The following is a 20,000-nucleotide window of genomic DNA, read 5'->3' as shown; positions in this document are numbered from 1 at the left end:
TTTGTTCTGTCTGGATTAAAACAAAATGGAGTCTTTTGTCGTCAATGTCTTTGAAATGATGAAACTTTATTGAATTAAAAAATGGATGGGAAAACCCCCACATAAAATAAATAAATGGTACTACAAATCCAGATTCGCAAAAGCTGGTTGTATTGTCATGAAACCGGTTTTTAGTAGTTCTGCGTGGATTGAGTTCGGTTTCCATAAAACGTGTAGCAGATCACCAACAGACGCAGATGGAACAGATCAAAGAAATGTTTTATATTGACACAGTGACAGAGTTTGAATCTGTGTTCGCATAAACAGATGTTTATTGTCTGCGTCAGCTTGCGTCAGTCGACGACCTTCTAAAGATGTTATGAAAACCATGTTTAACAATGTGAATTACATCATGAAATTTCCACCATTCCCAACATCCCTGACTAAAACCCTAACAAAACACAAAACAACAGTGGTTTTATTTATGAAACTTGAAATAACTAAATACACCGTCTCGTCGAGCCGTTAGAATTGGAACGACAAAACAGTGTTCCGTAATGAAAACCCTACCTCTGCAAAAGGCAGAGTCGAAATGGAGTTTAAGCAAAGTCTTCATTACTGCCGTGAATCAGTATAACGTGCCTCGTTTATGGGAGAACTGCTCTCCCTTAAAATCTTTTACAGGACGATACCGCCTGTAAGAGGACTGCCACTCTCAAGACTAATACTTCAATACTTGAAAAGGGCAGAGCGCAATAGAATATATATCTCTGTGGTGGTTGTGAGTGAGAGGCGGTACCACGATGGGAACAGAACCCAGTACCTATCAGGTTTCGGACCGATGCTTTAATAACTATGTCAGAATGTCACGGGTGGGGGAGGGTCGGTGTGGTCTGGATAATGTCATTATTCTGGTTATGGAGTAGTTTGTTGTGGACGAACCAGTCGATAAGGCCCGACGTAACGACAGGGAGTCTAATTAAAATCAGTCTACTGATGAAGCCTAATGGATTATTATATCTGTAATATGTCGGCAATATGTCATTGATATGATAGTGATATGTCGGCAATATGTCACAGACGTCAAGACCGTTTATTGAGAAACCGAGGAAATGACAATGAATAACTTTTAAACAAACTGACACGCCACATACATTAATTAGTCACTGACATGCCACACACATTAATTAGTCACTAACGTCTTGTGAAACTGTCTCTAGAACATTTTAACATGTCTTTATTTGAACAACGCGCTTTTAGTCCCGAGAAAACACCTCAACTGTTTGGTCAGTTTGTTAAATGTGCTTCGCCCTCAAAATAATCCTTTGTTTGTGAAAGCTGTAGAAAACGATTTACTGGCGCCCTCTATGGTTAAAGGCGCAGACCCTAGTTTCAGCCCATGAAAATGAACAATAAGTTTAGTTAATCTACAAATCTGCAAAACATTTTGATAAGGTTATAACAGAGAAAAGCTAAAGTCTGTGATGTTTAAACAGGGAAATGCGGTCTAAAAGTAATTAGAACGTGTCTAGATAACCATTACTTCTCATACGAACGTGCGTTTTGCATTGTGGGTAATATAAAAGCCTGGATGACCAGAACTACTTCATGTGTACGAAAATTAATATTCTAAATAACAAAATGTATGCACTTTAATGGTGAAAAATACGTCGAAGTGTTTAAAAACTAGGGTCTATCATTTTAAATTCAGCTCTGTGGCCTACGGTAATTCACTAACATCTTGAAGAACAATACAAAACGACATACAATGATGCTGCGATGATGCTTATAAACATAAGCGTACGAGACAAAGGGGCAACTGCCCCCCCCCCCCCCCCCCCCCCCCCCCCCCCCCCCCCCCCCAATTGCTGGAGCAAATCCTTAAATGCGGGCAAACACGATAGCGATTTTTTGGGCAAAATGAACTGGCCTGAAACTTTTTCACCATGTTATTTTTCAAATATTCAACCATATAATCCATGTAAACATGCGTAGTGTTTCTTTAATATTGTTAGTACGGACCAGTCACCTTTACTATTGTTAGTGTTTGTTTTTCTCCCCCCAGGCACAGCGATGAGCGACTGGGGGATCGCGCTGTTGGTGATCCTCATCTGTGCTGTGGTGGCGGTGGCGGCGGCGGTCCTGTTCCGGCTGTTCGGGGTCTACCACTTGGCCGCGTGTTTCGCCAGTGACGAGGAGAAGGCGGTACTCACGAAGAATGAACAGAGGAACGACTACCTGGTATGTACCACACTGTATGTCAGCCTTAGGCCCACAACACACCGATACTGGGTCTGGGTCTGGCGAGTAGTGTACAAGGCGAAAATGAAACGGACTGTATCAAGTGTGACAAAACACACCTCGTCTGTGCTGGCGCGAACTACAAATCTGACAACAGACGACCTAGAACATGCGCTATATTGTCACACCGCAACACTGGCAGCTGCAGCCTGTGCAAGCTGTATTTTAATTTGTAGTCTTAATAAACAACAGGAAAGATATATATATATATATATATATATATATATATATATATATATATATATATATATATATATATATATATATCAAAGAAGGATTCTCATAATTTATTAAAGGAAATATTAATCAGATATTAACGCAGAAATTATATATTAAAAACACGTAACCGTTACAGACCCAGACGTCAAAATACACCAGACCTGGTGACAGCCACATTCACCAGACCCAGACCCAGACCCAACTTTGATGTGTTTATGGCCGTATGCAGGTCATCACTTTCCAAACGTTATTTGATGGTCATATACTAAGGCACGTTTAGCAGTTTGGTACTACTGCATTGCATTTAAACCTCAAACCACATTCACTGACATGGCCGTTATTTTGTTCAGCAAAGTTTTCTTTTACCTATACTGACATATGATGCATTAAATAAATCCAGTGACTAATTTCAATTTGACAGTTATTAATTTTTTATAATTTTTTTATTTAGATACATTTACCAAATTGTTAAATATTTGTGTTTTAGTATATATAAAACACCTGTATGTTTGTGTGTTTTACTTAAGATGTCACTTTCTGCCATGCGCAAATGTAAGTTCTGGGCAATAATATATATATTGTCATTATATGTTATGTATATCATAACTTTATGTGAGACTCAAACCTGTTATCCGAGTGTGATTTGTTTGTACATCCTATGGACATACGATAATTTTGCCAAGCGGAAATTAATTTAAAGGCAATAAGGTGAAGCGGATATATTAATTTAGTGTCTGTAGGAGTTGTATAGATCATGATATTCTGGCATGTGCAAACTTCATTTGCGAGTGATAAGAAAATTAGTGAAGAGGATATTTGGTTTGAAAGATGTCTATGTGAGCTTTGTTTGTCATCCACAATCGAGGAAATATGGCCAAAATGAAAAATTGGAAAAGCCATCAAAACCTACCAAAATGTGCACACAATATTAATATTTGAAGTATCAGCTTTAAAGTGTATGGATGGTGTTAATCTTCCTTAATATTTTGAAACCTTGTTTAAACCATCACCCTAATCTCTCAATCTAATTAAAATTAGCTCCACTATTACATGTGGATCTAAAGACAGCCAGTTGGAGCTCATGTCCACCAATCAAAACCTTACTTGCAGAATCCTGCCAGTGATTTAAAACTAACAACACTGCGTAGTCCCCAATGTCCAGGTAACATTTTGTCTGTAAATAATAATTTAAATATTGTCCAATCACACTTCGCCTTTTATAACGTTATTTGGGAGCATACAAATTCTAAAAATATCGGGCGAGTCTATTTTAGTGGCCGCAATACAGCGAACCATACCAATACGTACGGGGTGGGTTATCAGTCTTCAATTTTACATTAAAAATTATTTATTTATTTATAAAATTAAAAAAAACTAAATCAGTCTTCAGTTTTACATTACAAATTATTTATTTTATAAAATAAAACATGTTTTAAGGCATTCGTAATTCACACGAAACATGTCGTATACCCTCAGGATAATTCGGAATGTTTTCAAATTATTTTTAAATCACTGGCAGGATTCTGCAAGTAAGGTTTTGATTGGTGGACATGAGCTCCAATTGGCTGTCTTTAGATCCACATGTAATAGTGGAGCTAATTTTAATTAGATTGCCTAATCTCTCTACTTCGTATATTGATAAAGTCTCGTTAGCGGTTCATGGTGTGTCCAACTAGTTTATGATCTGATACTCTGAAACCGGTAATGATGTCCATGATGCTTATCCCCCGCCAGTGATAAACGCCAAATAGCATGCTTCTCGTTTAGTACCGTGAAACCAGCATCATATCTATTCACTCCTAGTAAACCTGTACACAGGTCAACGCCGCTAAGTTGAATACAGAATGTGAATGAGACGTGACACGCACCAAGTTAGTGCTGTGCCACGCACCAAATTACAGGTCAGGATAAATAACACTTTCCCTTCGGTAGCCACTGTCATTATCATATGGTAAGTTGGCATTACTTGTATGGCTACTTTCAAGCTGATCCACAATACAATAATGCAGGTGTCTTCCACGCCTGTGTGGGGCGGGATGTAGCTCAGCGGTAGAGCACTCGCCTGAGGTGCGATGGGTCGCACGATCGAGCATCTTTGATGGATTTGAGAATTTTGCCGTCCTAACCAGTGCCTCACCACTGGTACATCGAAGGCCGTGGTTGTAGTGTCCTGTTTATAGGAAATGTTTAATCTATGAAAATATTGCTTGTATACACTATAAGCTGAAGATCTCTGCACAAGAGAAACTGGTTATAAATTTAAGACATCGAATCAGTAACTCCCAAACAACATGCTATAAAACATTCATACAGAAACATGTCACTTCTTTAATAGCCACCGTTAGACACAACTTAAAAAGTATTACTGGACGGTACTCTTTGAAGAAGTACTGCACGATAAAGCATCGTTTTTTCATTCATTCATTCGTTCGTCCATCCATTCATTCCTTCGTTCATTGAATCATTCATTCATGTTTGTTCATTTATTTGTTTTGCTAATTGTTTCGATTATCATGTTAAACTCATATATATATTTTTTTTTTTCAAAATTAAAAGTTAAAAGTTTATTTTGTTTAACAACGCTACTAGAGTACATTGAACAACCATTGACTTCTGTGCACGAGCCTTAGTGAGGTTCTGCCCACTATAATAGCGTATACCACTGTGTTTTAAATTGTTATTATAGGTTGTATTGGACGATTTGAAAAATTTGCAAATATTGAACATTTTAAATTGTTATTATAGGTTGTATTGGACGATTTGAAACATTTGCAAATATTGAACATTTTAAATTGTTATTATAGGTTGTATTGGACGATTTGAAACATTTGCAAATATTGAAAATTTTAAATTGTTATTATAGGTTGTATTGGACGATTTGAAACATTTGCAAATATTGACAATTTTAAATTGTTATTATATGTTGTATTGGACGATTTGAAACATTTGCAAATATTTAACATTTTAAATGTGGTAATAATTCTTGCAGTCTAAAAATGCCTTAAAGAACGTGAAGAAACGTAGGCGTAAAATCAATGGAAGAAAACACATTTCTCTGAGAATAACATGACTTCAAACAATTTTCTCGCATTCAAATCATCATTCGACGTCGTTTTTTTACCAAGAAAAAATTTGAAAGGATTAACAAAACAAAACAAAACATCAATAGGCCAATACTTCAATCGCTGCAATGATAGCAAACCAAATGATGGAATCCAAATACAACGCATTTGATCAGATGGAAATTAAATAAAGTAAATACCAAACGCCCACAAGTGCTTTTGTTTAGGAAGAATTATGCTCTTGACTTGATGGTTTTCTTCAGTTATTTCTTTTCGGCCAGTGGCAGTGCGGCCCGACACGCGACTGCAGCGCACGCGATGCGGCTGCGGTACGATGTGTTTTCTCCCAATGATCAATGCCATTTTCGGCGGCCACGGCAGGTGAGGCAATTAAGGAAAAATCTGAGTTTCTTGGGAGGCGGAATTGAACCTCCCTGGCAAGGTCATCTCAAACCCGGCCTCAGGGGGAAACCGCAGGGCTACTTAAGTCAACGTACCACATAGCTGGACTACGAAGGAGCTGGTGGTAGTTGACACCTGCGCCCATAACAGGCGTGCGCTACAACAGCTTGCTCTAAATGTGCACGTAAAACCCTTTGACCTGACCGGATCAGTGCTGGTCTACCGGCCTCGTTGGTGTAGTGGCGTAGCGGAGTTCGCATCCCGGTACCGACTCTCACCAGGAGCGAGTTTAACGGCTAGGTGTAAGACCACTGCACGGACTTGTCTCTTATCCCACCGTCCTGGACACATAGCTGAGGTGTGTTCTCAGGAAAGCGTGCTAGAACATTATTTGGATATAAGCACGAAAATTAGTAAACAAACCGAGCTCCAACATTCCTCCTGTCTTGGGTGGAAGGGCTGGCATACATCAGAACCCGAGTCCAAGACAGCCGTGCGCTACAACAGCTTGCTCTGAACTTGCATGTCCAACTACTCTGTTGGAAGGAACTCCTTGGAGAAGTCAGACGTAGGGCTGGCTTGAACGTCTCTGGTGCTGGGTCCTCTGTTGGAAGGAACCTTGGAGAAGTCAGACGTAGGGCTGGCTTGAACGTCTCTGGTGCTGGGTCCTCTGTTGGAAGGAACCTTGGAGAAGTCAGACGTAGGGCTGGCTTGAACGTCTCTGGTGCTGGGTCCTCTGTTGGAAGGAACTCCTTGGAGAAGTCAGACGTAGGGCTGGCTTGAACGTCTCTAGTGCTGGGTCCTCTGTTGGAAGAAACTCCTTGGAGAAGTCAGACGTAGGGCTGGCTTGAACGTCTCTGGTGCTGGGTCCTCTGTTGGAAGGAACTCCTTGGAGAAGTCAGACGTAGGGCTGGCTTGAACGTCTCTGGTGCTGGGTCCTCTGTTGGAAGGAACTCCTTGGAGAAGTCAGACGTATGGCTGGCTTGGACGTCTCTGGTGCTGGGTCCTCTGATGGAAGGAACTCCTTGGAGAAGTCAGACGTAGGGCTGGCTTGAACGTCTCTGGTGCTGGGTCCTCTGTTGGAAGGAACTCCTTGGATAAGTCAGACGTAGGGCTGGCTTGAACGTCTCTGGTGCACAGTCCACTGTTGGAAGGAACTCCTTGGAGAAGTCAGACGTAAAGCTGGCTTGAACGTCTCTGGTGCTGTGTCCACTGTTGGAAGGAACTCCTTGGAGAAGTCAGACGTAAGGCTGGCTTGAACGTCTCTGGTGCTGGGTCCTCTGTTGGAAGGAACTCCTTGGAGAAGTCAGACGTAAGGCTGGCTTGAACGTTTCTGGTGCTGGGTCCTCTGTTGGAAGGAACTCCTTGGAGAAGTCAGACGTAAGGCTGGCTTGAACGTCTCTGGTGCTGGGTCCACTGTTGGAAGGAACTCCTTGGAGAAGTCAGACGTAGGGCTGGCTTGAACGTCTCTGGTGCTGGGTCCTCTGTTGGAAGGTACTCCTTGGAGAAGTCAGACGTAGGGCTGGCTTGGACGTCTCTGGTGCTGGGTCCTCTGATGGAAGGAACTCCTTGGAGAAGTCAGACGTAGGGCTGGCTTGAACGTCTCTGGTGCTGGGTCCTCTGTTGGAAGGAACTCCTTGGATAAGTCAGACGTAGGGCTGGCTTGAACGTCTCTGGTGCACAGTCCACTGTTGGAAAGAACTCCTTGGAGAAGTCAGACGTAAAGCTGGCTTGAACGTCTCTGGTGCTGGGTCCACTGTTGGAAGGAACTCCTTGGAGAAGTCAGACGTAAGGCTGGCTTGAACGTCTCTGGTGCTGGGTCCTCTGTTGGAAGGAACTCCTTGGAGAAGTCAGACGTAAGGCTGGCTTGAACGTCTCTGGTGCTGGGTCCTCTGTTGGAAGGAACTCCTTGGAGAAGTCAGACGTAAGGCTGGCTTGAACGTCTCTGGTGCTGGGTCCACTGTTGGAAGGAACTCCTTGGAGAAGTCAGACGTAGGGCTGGCTTGAACGTCTCTGGTGCTGGGTCCTCTGTTGGAAGGAACTCCTTGGAGAAGTCAGACGTAGGGCTGGCTTGAACGTCTCTGGTGCTGGGTCCACTGTTGGAAGGAACTCCTTGGAGAAGTCAGACGTAGGGCTGGCTTGAACGTCTCTGGTGCTGGGTCCTCTGTTGGAAGGAACTCCTTGGAGAAGTCAGACGTAGGGCTGGCTTGAACGTCTCTGGTGTTGGGTCCTCTGTTGGAAGGAACCTTGTAGAAGTCAGACGTAGGGCTGGCTTGAACGTCTCTAGTGCTGGGTCCTCTGTTGGAAGGAACTCCTTGGAGAAGTCAGACGTAGGGCTGGCTTGAACGTCTCTGGTGCTGGGTCCTCTGTTGGAAGGAACTCCTTGGAGAAGTCAGACGTAGGGCTGGCTTGAACGTCTCTGGTGCTGGGTCCTCTGTTGGAAGGAACCTTGGAGAAGTCAGACGTAGGGCTGGCTTGAACGTCTCTGGTGCTGGGTCCTCTGTTGGAAGGAACTCCTTGGAGAAGTCAGACGTAGGGCTGGCTTGAACGTCTCTGGTGCTGGGTCCTCTGTTGGAAGGAACTCCTTGGAGAAGTCAGACGTAGGGCTGGCTTGGACGTCTCTGGTGCTGGGTCCTCTGTTGGAAGGAACTCCTTGGAGATGTCAGACGTAGGGCTGGCTTGAACGTCTCTGGTGCTGGGTCCTCTGTTGGAAGGAACTCCTTGGAGAAGTCAGACGTAGGGCTGGCTTGAACGTTTCTGTGAGGGAAGCTTGCCAAACAATTCCAATTCAGGGCTCGACCTTAACGATGACACCGACGGCTATTGCCGCCATTGATATACAAATTGCCATAGGGCGCGAGCATAACTGCCATAGGGTGGTTGGTGCAGGGTAGAGGGTGGGATGGTGCAGGGTAGGAGTTGAGGGGGTAGAGGGTGTTTTGGTGCAAAGTAGAGGGTGGGTTGGTGCGGGGTAGAAGGTGGAGGTGTAGAGAGTGGGTCGGTGCGGTGTAAACGTAAGACCACTTTACCAAAGTCCCTCTAGCCCTCAACTCGTGTGTCCAGAACAGGGTGTTTGAATTTTATTTTATCTGTGATTTCTCTATTTTTAACAGCTCTTAACATTATGTTGTAGACTCTTAACGGTGATATCAGTCAGTCATTCTTCATTTGACATATTTATGTTTTGTTCGTTCATGCATTTGTTTATTCATCTATTCATTCATTCATTCATTCATTCATTCATTCATCCATCCATCCATTCTTACATCACATTTTCTGTTTTTAAATTTGGGGTCAGGAAAAGTATGTCGAGGGAGCCTCCATTAATTCTAATATATTTTTATCCAGCTATTTCTTTCTTTCTTTCTTTCTTTCTTTCTTTCTGTGTTTGTTTTGTTTTCTTGTTTCCGATTGACGTGAACTTATCTGCTGATAACTCGGAACATATGTTGACTGAAAGTGAAATTCCACATTTTCCTCTTTGTAGATCCATCATGTGCCATTGTTAACTGGATATTATTCGATATATGCAAATACAGGTCACTGATAACTTTGAGGGAAGCCCGTTTCGTAGGACCGGCTATCGAATATGAATTCCCTATTCGAGGAACGACCTATTTTCGCAGCTATCCCGGCACAAGCAATCTAAAGTTGTTATTACGTCCAGGCAAAGGTGTCTGAAGAGCGCGATGGCTAGTTGTAGCGGGTGCGCCGGGGGAATAGACTGCCTCAGATGGCATAACTGACCCGATACTTCATTTAATTGCGAAGTTGAATTCAAAAGCCAAATATAGAGTGAACGAGAATCAATAAGCAGCATTTAATTCACAAGCAGCAATAATAAAACCTTCTATAAAGAACAACATCATCAACAAAACACGTGTGTCTGTGGTGTACATTGCATGGAACGTCCAGAGGATAACAAAGTCGGGTTTCCCTTAAACCAGTAGCAGGTCGCCAACCAACGCAGTGCGACACAGATCAAGGCGGACCGCAGAGCGACACAGATCAAGGCAGACCGCAGTGCGACACAGATCAAGGCAGACTGCAGAGCGACACAGATCAAGGCAGACCGCAGAGCGACACAGATCAAGGCAGACCGCAGTGCGACACAGATCAAGGCAGAACGCAGAGCGACACAGATCAAGGCAGAACGCAGAGCGACACAGATCAAGGCAGACCGCAGAGCGACACAGATCAAGGCAGAGTGCGACACAGATCAGAGACGCAGAGCGACAGATCAAGGCAGACCGCAGAGCGACACAGATCAAGGCAGACCGCAGTGCGACACAGATCAAGGCAGAACGCAGAGCGACACAGATCAAGGCGGAACGCAGAGCGACACAGATCAAGGCGGACCGCAGAGCGACACAGATCAAGGCGGACCGCAGTGCGACACAGATCAAGGCGGACCGCAGTGCGACACAGATCAAGGCGGACCGCAGAGCGACACAGATCAAGGCGGAACGCAGTGCGACACAGATCAAGGCGGACCGCAGAGCGACACAGATCAAGGCAGACCGCAGTGCGACACAGATCAAGGCAGAACGAAGTGCGACACAGATCAAGGCAGACCGCAGTGCGACACAGATCAAGGCAGACCGCAGAGCGACACAGATCAAGGCAGACCGCAGTGCGACACAGATCAAGGCAGACCGCAGAGCGACACAGATCAAGGCAGACCGCAGTGCGACACAGATCAAGGCAGAACGAAGTGCGACACAGATCAAGGCAGACCGCAGTGCGACACAGATCAAGGCAGACCGCAGAGCGACACAGATCAAGGCAGACCGCAGTGCGACACAGATCAAGGCAGACCGCAGAGCGACACAGATCAAGGCAGACCGCAGTGCGACACAGATCAAGGCAGAACGCAGAAAATGTTTATGATCGATGGATCTAAGATCGATGCCCGTCAATGGACCCGTTGGGATATTTCTCGTTCCAGCCAGTACGCCACGACTGGTATATCAAATGCAGTGGTATGTGTTATCCTGTATGTGGGATAGTGCATATAAAAGATCCCTTTCTACTAATGCAAATATGTAACGTCTTTCGTGTCGAAGACTATAAATCAAATTAGCAAATGTTTGACATCCAATAGCCGATGATTAATAAATTAATGTGCTGTAGTGGTGACGTTAAACAAAAACAACTCTTTAACTTTAACTTTAAACTACAGAATAAAGACAATGGTTTACAGAGGGAATAAAAACAATACAATTTAATATTTACTGATGGTACGAAATAAGGCATCACACCATCACTACCAACAAAGAACGATCTGATGGTAAGAAATAAGGCATCACACCAACACTACCAACAAAGAACAATCTGATGGTAAGAAATAAGGCATCACACCATCACTACCAACAAAGAACGATCTGATGGTAAGAAATAAGGCATCACACCAACACTACAAACAAAGAACGATCTGATGGTAAGAAATAAGGCATCACACCATCACTACCAACAAAGAACGATCTGATGGTAAGAAATAAGGCATCACACCAACACTACCAACAAAGAACGATCTGATGGTAAGAAATAAGGCATCACACCATCACTACCAACAAAGAACGATCTGATGGTAAGAAATAAGGCATCACACCATCACTACCAACAAAGAACGATCTGATGGTAAGAAATAAGGCATCACACCAACACTACCAACAAAGAACGATTTGATGGTAAGAAATAAGGCATCACACCATCACTACCAACAAAGAACGATCGCACACAAAACCATCGTCCCCACTGTCAGGACGTCAACAGTGTTAGTGACATTTAATCCCCCATCACATCTTCGTACTGTATATATATATATACCTGTTCATTCTTTACTATAGTGATAAAGACATTTTGAAATTCTGTGATAAATTTATATTGTATCACACCTATGTGCGATCTGGACCGGAATTTTTAAATGGGGAATTCCCTTTTTATTTTTAATGCAGTTAGCGCCTTTTATTTACTGACGTCATAATAATTACAAATTACGTCACATCATATTTGAAACATTACACAAGGCTGTCACAGAGTATGATTTTTAATGCTAAGTAAATCCAAGAAAGGAGTTTTGATCATAGATTTAACAAAGTGTTGTTAAGACGTTAAATTAAAAACCGTTTTTTTGTAAAACATAAAAGAAGGTATGTAATAAATGCATAACTTCACATACGTTGTTTTCGCTTTCTATTTATTGCATTCGTTTATTTTGCGAAAGAACATACCACTGTGATATATATTCTTGCGCAAAATAAACTCGTGTAACAAATAGGAAGCGAAAACAACGTCGAGACATTGCAAAACAAGATAAAGTTTGCGTCAGTAGAGAGAGGTTTCAACACTTAGTCCCTCCCCCGTGTTTAACAGATGAATAGTTGGGGAAAGGTGGGGGTGGAGGGGGACGTTTTGTCAGCTAGGTGTTGTGGAAGGAAGTTTTTTTATTTAACGACGCACTCAACACATTTTATTTACGGTTTTATGGCGTCAGTCTTATGGTTAAAGACCACACCGATATTGAGAGAGGAAACCCGCTGTCGCCACTTCATGGGCTACTATTTTCGATTAACAGCAAGGTATTTTTTATATGCACCATCCCAAAGACAGGATAGTACATACCACAGCCTTTGTTACACCAATTGTGGAGCACTGGCTGGAACGAGAAATAGCCTAATTGGTCTACCGACGGGGATCGATCCTAGACCGACCGCGCATCAAGGGAACGTTTTACCACTGGGCTACGTCCTGCTCGGGTGTTGTGGAGGCAGATTGTCAGTTACAAAATGATTGTTGTTATTATGCTGTGTTAAACTCTTGTAGGTGTCCCTTTTTCAAAGTTCTACCCACTCTTTAGAAAAAAAACCCACCCTGAAAGCTTTTTTTTCTTGAATAAAACAACAAAAACAACACAAAACAAACAAACAAAAAAGCAAACAAACAAACAAACAACAACAACAATACCATAAGAGGTGTGATAACGCGGAAGATGATTACAACTGGTTGTAAACACGATTGTGTACCGTCGCTTCATTCCAGCAGTTGTTTGGGTATACTCATGGCAGATCGATCACACAAACCCGCGTCAATCGATTTGCGACAGATCCGCCGTAATTTCCCCGATCGTTAGCGGGTCAGTCTGCCAATTGGTCCGATACTGCTCATACGGTTTACCCGTTATTGCTGCACGTGTGTGAAAGACGCTAGTGTGAAAATACAAGAGAAAGAAATTATAACATACCCAATCTTTAAAAAATGGAGGATTACATAATTAAACCATTTTGCAAGATCAATTCGCACTGTACAACATCTGATCATTTGTTTTGTTTGTCGTTATGTTAGCTGACGAACACCGATACCTAGACTGTTGGTTTGCTTCATCGAAATATTCTATTTTTAACTGAACATCAAATGAGGAAGCAAATGCCTCATGCGGTCTATTGTTCTGCAGGCCTAAATCGCATCGAACCATCATCTAATTTTGTGGTTACGATAAATGCGCTGTACCGACATCTAATGCGCCATTGCGCTGTATCGGATGATACTATTTTTAACTGTTCGCTAGTCGAGAAAAAGTAATTTGTGTGCATGTGGAGCGATACTTCATCACGCGAGTGGTTCTTCTCAATGAATGCGGCTATACCTTGGAGGAATTTATGTTATCGTATGAATTATCACAGCTCTGCTATCGATCTGACGGGAGAACTGTTCTGTCTTCCATCTTGAGAAGGAAGGTTTACCCTTCTGGGGTTTCAATAAAGTGACATACGAAATTCCGAGCATCTCATTCAGCTAGCTAGGTGTTGATAAATTCTGCATCAAGTACCGCTAAGCTTTCATTCCAGTTAGATGTTATGGATCAAATAATGCTAAGCTTGCATTCTAGCTAGATGTTATGGATCAAATACCGCTAAGGTTTCATTCCAGCTAGATGTTACGGATCAAATACTGCTCAGGTTTCATTCTAAGTAGATGTTCTGGTGGTGTTTTCTTCATTATAGCCATGTTTTAAAGAGTTCTGCATCAAGTACGTCTGAGGTTTAATTCTAGCTAGATGATTTGGATCAAGTACTTATGCTGTATTTTCTTCATTCTAGCCATGTTTTAAAGAGTTCTGCATCAAGTACTTCTGAGGATTTTTAATTGTAGCTAAAAGTTACGGAGTTCTGGATCAAATATTTATGCTGTTTTTCCTTCATTCCAGCAAGATTTTAAAGGGTTCTGCATCAAGTATTTCTGATGTTTTCATTATAGCTAGATGTTAAGGAATTCTGGATCAAGTATATTCTAATTCCGTGACCAATCAGGTCTTCTGCAAAATTAATGAGCATAGCTGTGCGAGCATGATGTCCTGGGAATCACACCACACAACACCTGTGAGTTGTCGTGAACTTGGCAGGTTCTCCACGACGCGAGATCCGAACCACGTGAATCTGTCTCGTCAATCCTCTATCTTGTTGTTGCTGCCTCTCGATGACGACCACAGCCACATCGTCGATGACCGTCTTCACGCGTGAATCATGGGCCACTGGTACAGTACTTGTTTTTTGCGTTGGCAGGTGACGAAGTCCGAGAGTTCCGAGTTCGTGCTGGACAACAGCGGCAAGTTCGTTCAGTACGACACGCTAGAGACGGACCCGCGCTACCTGAACCTCCAGCCGGACAAACCGCAGCCCCAGGATGAGAGTGCCAAAAGTAGTCCAACCTCAGTGGGGAACAGTTCCATAGGTAAGTGACAGTCACACAGTTCCTGGGTAAGTGACAGACAGTCCCATAGGTAAGTGACAATCACACAGTTCTATAGGTAAGTGACAATCACACAGTTCCATGGGCAAGTGACAGACAGTTCCATAGGTAAGTGACAGTCACACAGTTCTATAGGTAAGTGACAGTCGCACAGTTCCTGGGTAAGTGACAATCACACAGTTCCATGGGCAAGTGACAGACAGTTCCATAGGTAAGTGACAGTCACACAGTTCCTGGGTAAGTGACAGACAGTTCCATAGGTAAGTGACAGTCACACAGTTCCTGGGTAAGTGACAGACAGTTCCATAGGTAAGTGACAATCACACAGTTCTATAGGTAAGTGACAGTCACACAGTTCCTGGGTAAGTGACAGACAGTTCCATAGGTAAGTGACAGTCACACAGTTCTATGGGTAAGTGACAATCACACAGTTCCACCCACGGTCAGACAGTTTCATGGGTAAGTGACAATCACAGTTTCATGGGTAAGTGACAGTCAGACAGTTCCATAGGTAAGTGACAGTCAGACAGTTCCATAGGTAAGTGACAGTCAGACAGTTCTATAGGTAAGTGACAGTCAGACAGTTCCATAGGTAAGTGACAGTCAGACAGTTCCATAGGTAAGTGACAGTCAGACAGTCTCCATCTAGACACAAACGTCACCTACTGCCCCCGCTGCCCCCTCCCCTGCCTGGCATTGATAGTTGCGCTGACGCTGAGCATTTGGGAATGATCCATGTATGGATACATGGGTTTCTATGCTATGCCGTTTAGTGGACAGGTGACATACATAACTGGTCGTTTAATACGCTGCTCTGAAAGAAGGGGCATCGTGGAATCTATGTCAAGGTTCTTGAATGGAGTGGGGGGGGGGGGGCGTTGCGGACATAGCAATTCTAAACTGGGGAGCGGGGTCCATATATCTCCAAAGAAAACACTTCAGTGCGTAGGATGTTCCCAAATAACGTGGATATGAGGTAAGTCCTTTACAGTAGCTTGTAAAGGTCAAACGAAGTAGAGTACTGACACAAAATGCATGCATTGTTTATTGTATTACAATGTAGAATCCACGTTTGAGGCCATGCAGTGTTTATTGTATTACAGTGTTTATTGTAGTACAGTGTAGATTCCACGTTTGAGGCCATGCAGTGTTTATTGTATTACAGTGTTTATTGTAGTACAGTGTAGATTCCACGTTTGAGGCCATGTCCTCACTTTTAAAGGGACAGACCCTAGTTTCAACCCGTGAAAATTAGCATTAAGTTTAGTTAATCTATAAACCTGTAACATATTTGGATAAAGTTACAACTGAGTGAAATGGTGAAATACCCTCTAAACTCCAACTCCATACCTGTTACTTCTCAGACGCACGTGCGTTTTTAAAAATATGAGAAATGCATTTTGTGATATTAAAAACACCAGGATGACCAAAAACTCTTCGAATGTACGGAAATGGATAAACTAAAGAATAAAATCTAAGTAAAGTATGATTTCAGTAAAAACTAGGATATGTCCCTTTAAGGCTGGATAGAAGGCAATACTGAGAACTACATCATATATATTCAATGGTTTTAACATGGTCCAGTCTGAAACCCGTGTCCGTACTATACATTTTAATAAACTCTTATTCACCTCGGTGTGGAGAGAGAGAGAGAGAGAGAGAGAGAGAGAGAGAGAGAGAGAGAGAGAGAGAGAGAGAGAGAGAGAGAGAGAGAGAGAGAGAGAGAGAGACACACACACACACATACACAGACGTGGAGACAGACAGACAGTCAGACAGACAGAAAGAAACAGATACAGAGACATAGTGAGACATAGTGAGAAAACATAGGTGGCGATACGAATGAATAAGGGAGCAATTAGAGGGATGGGGAGACAAATAGGAAAAGAACAAAATCTATAATTTAAATTGAACGCAGTTGGTAGTTTTTACAATAGAACCCAGCTAGTTAAAATCTGATGAACATACATAATACATAACACAATTAACTAATATAAGCAGTTAAATGCAGTCTGAATAGCAGAAAACATTCTGTAGGCAGGGGAGACCACTAGGATGTTGCATAATTCATTTCACAACGCCCACATTAGCCATTAACAGATATTACACGGAAGTACACTGATTGCATAAGTAACATTTTCAAGTAAGGGCTTCTGGTGAGTTTTATTAATGTGAACAACGAATCTTCTCAAACATTATTTTAAAGGGGGGAAAAAAGTAAAAGGAGAGAAAAAACCCTGCTACAAAAAGACGAAATGGAAGAACAACACTGTATATCGACGTGGGATATGTTCTTGTTACATTGGAGTCTTACTTGGACGTATGTCAATGACTGACATTTGACAGTGTTTAGTTTTGCGCTTAATTTTAATGATGTCATTAATGTTTACGAGATCCAAGCTGACACAGGGTCGTACACAGAGGGTGGTGCGGTTGGGGTAAACAGACAGATATGTAGTTTCTAGCTAGTTATATCACTGCCTCGATTATCTCGATAATCCTGGTTATTATAAATCTGAATGACCAAACCGATATCCGTGACCAAGACCGTATCTGTCAACAATACAGAGTCCAATGTGCTTTTGGCAAAATAGATGGGTAAGGCCCAGCACATTATTTTGTTGGATGTACATTTTCAGAAGGAAAGGGAAGGAATATTTTATTAATAACCGCTCAGCACATTTTAAACTATGGCTAATCGGTGTATAACATATGGTTACTCTGACAGGTGGTCGATAGAAAGACAGGGAACCTGTTGATGCCACAACAGCTGCAAGAAATGTTTTATATGCAGTTTCAAATATACAGGGCAGAGTAAACGGCGATCGATCCTGCGAGCCATCGCGCGGCATGCGGAGGGGAGGGACGTAGCCTAGTGGTAAAGCGCTCGCCTGATGCGCGGTCGGTCTAGGATCGTCCCAGCCAGTGCACCACGATTGGTATATCAAAAGCCGTGGTATATATTATCCTGTCTGTGGGATGATTCAAACAAAAAAAAAGAAAAAAAGAAAAGAAAAAAGATCCCTTGCTACTAATGTAAAACTGTACCAGGTTTCCTCTCTAAGACTATATGTCAGAATTACCCAATATTTGGCATCCAATAGCCGATGATAAATAAATGAATGTGCTCTAGTGGTATCGTTAAACAAAACAAACTTTTACTACTAAGCTACATGTTTAGAAACTATCATCTTAATTATTATGTGCCAGTTATTGTTTTCGTAACATGATCTCGTACTGAGCGAGTGTTGCCGTGTTTCAGCTTCGGAGTTGGAGTACTCCCATGGAATCCGGCGAGCCGAGTCATGTGACAGCGTCGCCTCCGACTCCTCCGTGCTCGAGATGCAGCCAGACATGCCCAAGATCGGACAACTCGAGTTCGCCCTCGAGTACGATAGGTAAGAGCAGACAACTGCAGATCCCACATGAGTGGTGTGTTGAGGAGTCTGATTGGTTGAGAACAATTTGCCTAGTACGACCGTCTCCTACATGAATAGACGTAAAACCAACCCGGCCTGGAATGTAGCCCAGTTAACTGGTACAGTGCTCACTTGATGCGCAGTCGATTTGGGATTTTTACCATCGGTGTACCTATGGCTATTTCTCGTTCCAGACAGTTCACCACGACTGGTATATCAAAGGCCGTGGCATATGCTATCCTGTCTGTGCATATAAAAGATCTCTTACTATTAGGGGAAAATTATAGCGGGTTTCCTCTCTAAGACTATATTATGTCAAACATTCAATAGCCGATGATTAATACATCAATGTGCTTTTGCGGTGTTGTTAAAACAAATTGCGAGTACGACAGGTAAGGGCAGACAAATGCATGATCGGTAAGGGTAGATAACTCCAGATTGCACATCAGTGGCGTGTTCATGAGGCTGAGCGCTCGCTAACAATTTGACTGGTACCATCGTCTTGTACCATATCACAACATGTTACATACCATCACCTTGTACCATATCACAGCATGCTACGTACCATCGTCTTGTACCATATAACAGCATGTTACGTACCATCGTCCTGTATCATATCACAGCATGTTACGTACCATCGCCTTGTACCATATCACAGCATGTTACATACCATCACCGTGTACCATATCACAGCATGTTGCATACCATAGTCTTGTACCATATTACAACATGTTACGTACGATCGTCTTGTACCACATTACAGCATGTTACGTACCACCGCCTTGTACCATATTGCAACATGTTACGTACGATCGCCTTGTACCATATCACAGCATGTTACGTACCATCGCCTTGTACCATATCACAGCATGTTACATACCATCACCGTGTACCATATCACAGCATGTTACATACCATCACCGTGTACCATATCACAGCATGTTACATACCATCACCGTGTACCATATCACAGCATGTTGCATACCATAGTCTTGTACCATATTACAACATGTTACGTACGATCGTCTTGTACCACATTACAGCATGTTACGTACCACCGCCTTGTACCATATTACAACATGTTACGTACGATCGCCTTGTACCATATCACAACATGTTACGTACCATCGCCTTGTACCATATCACAGCATGTTACATACCATCACCGTGTACCATATCACAGCATGTTGCATACCATAGTCTTGTACCATATCACAGCATGTTACGTACGATCGCCTTGTACCATATCACAGCATGTTACGTACCATCACCGTGTACCATATCACAGCATGTTGCATACCATAGTCTTGTACCACATCACAGCAGGTTACGTACGATCGCCTTGTACCATATCACAGCATGTTACGTACCATCGCCGTGTACCATATCACAGCATGTTACATACCATCACCGTGTACCATATCACAGCATGTTGCTTACCATAGTCTTGTACCACATCACAACATGTTACGTACCACCGCCTTGTACCATATTACAACATGTTACGTACGATCGCCTTGTACCATATCACAGCATGTTACGTACCATCGCCTTGTACCATATCACAGCATGTTACGTACCATCGCCTTGTACCGTATCACAGCATGTTACGTACCATCACCGTGTACCATATCACAGCATGTTGTATACCATAGTCTTGTACCATATCACAGCATGTTACGTACCATCGCCTTGTACCATATTACAACATGTTACGTACGATCGCCTTGTACCATATCACAGCATGTTACGTACCATCGTCTTGTACCATATCACAGCATGTTACGTACCACCGCCTTGTACCATATTACAACATGTTACGTACGATCGCCTTGTACCATATCACAGCATGTTACGTACCATCGCCTTG

The 20,000-nt window shown here is 42.8% G+C and overlaps 1 protein-coding gene across 1 annotated transcript in view; it reads left to right on the top strand.

Annotated features, from left to right (window-relative positions):
* The window catches only part of LOC121372444 (synaptotagmin-12-like), a 54,983-nt gene that overhangs the window by 19,869 nt on the left and 15,114 nt on the right, over positions 1–20,000 (top strand). The window contains exons 2-4 of the mRNA XM_041498749.1: positions 2,045–2,220; positions 14,525–14,693; positions 17,974–18,109. Of these exons, the coding sequence (XP_041354683.1) occupies positions 2,053–2,220; positions 14,525–14,693; positions 17,974–18,109 (473 nt within the window). The 5' untranslated portion in view covers positions 2,045–2,052. The remainder of the gene's footprint in view (positions 1–2,044; positions 2,221–14,524; positions 14,694–17,973; positions 18,110–20,000) is intronic.

Source organism: Gigantopelta aegis, chromosome 4 (assembly GCF_016097555.1).
Source record: "Gigantopelta aegis isolate Gae_Host chromosome 4, Gae_host_genome, whole genome shotgun sequence".
Classification (NCBI taxonomy): Eukaryota; Metazoa; Mollusca; class Gastropoda; order Neomphalida; family Peltospiridae; genus Gigantopelta; species Gigantopelta aegis.
Note: the sequence above shows the minus strand (reverse complement) of the source record. Positions and strands in the feature narration are given on the sequence as shown.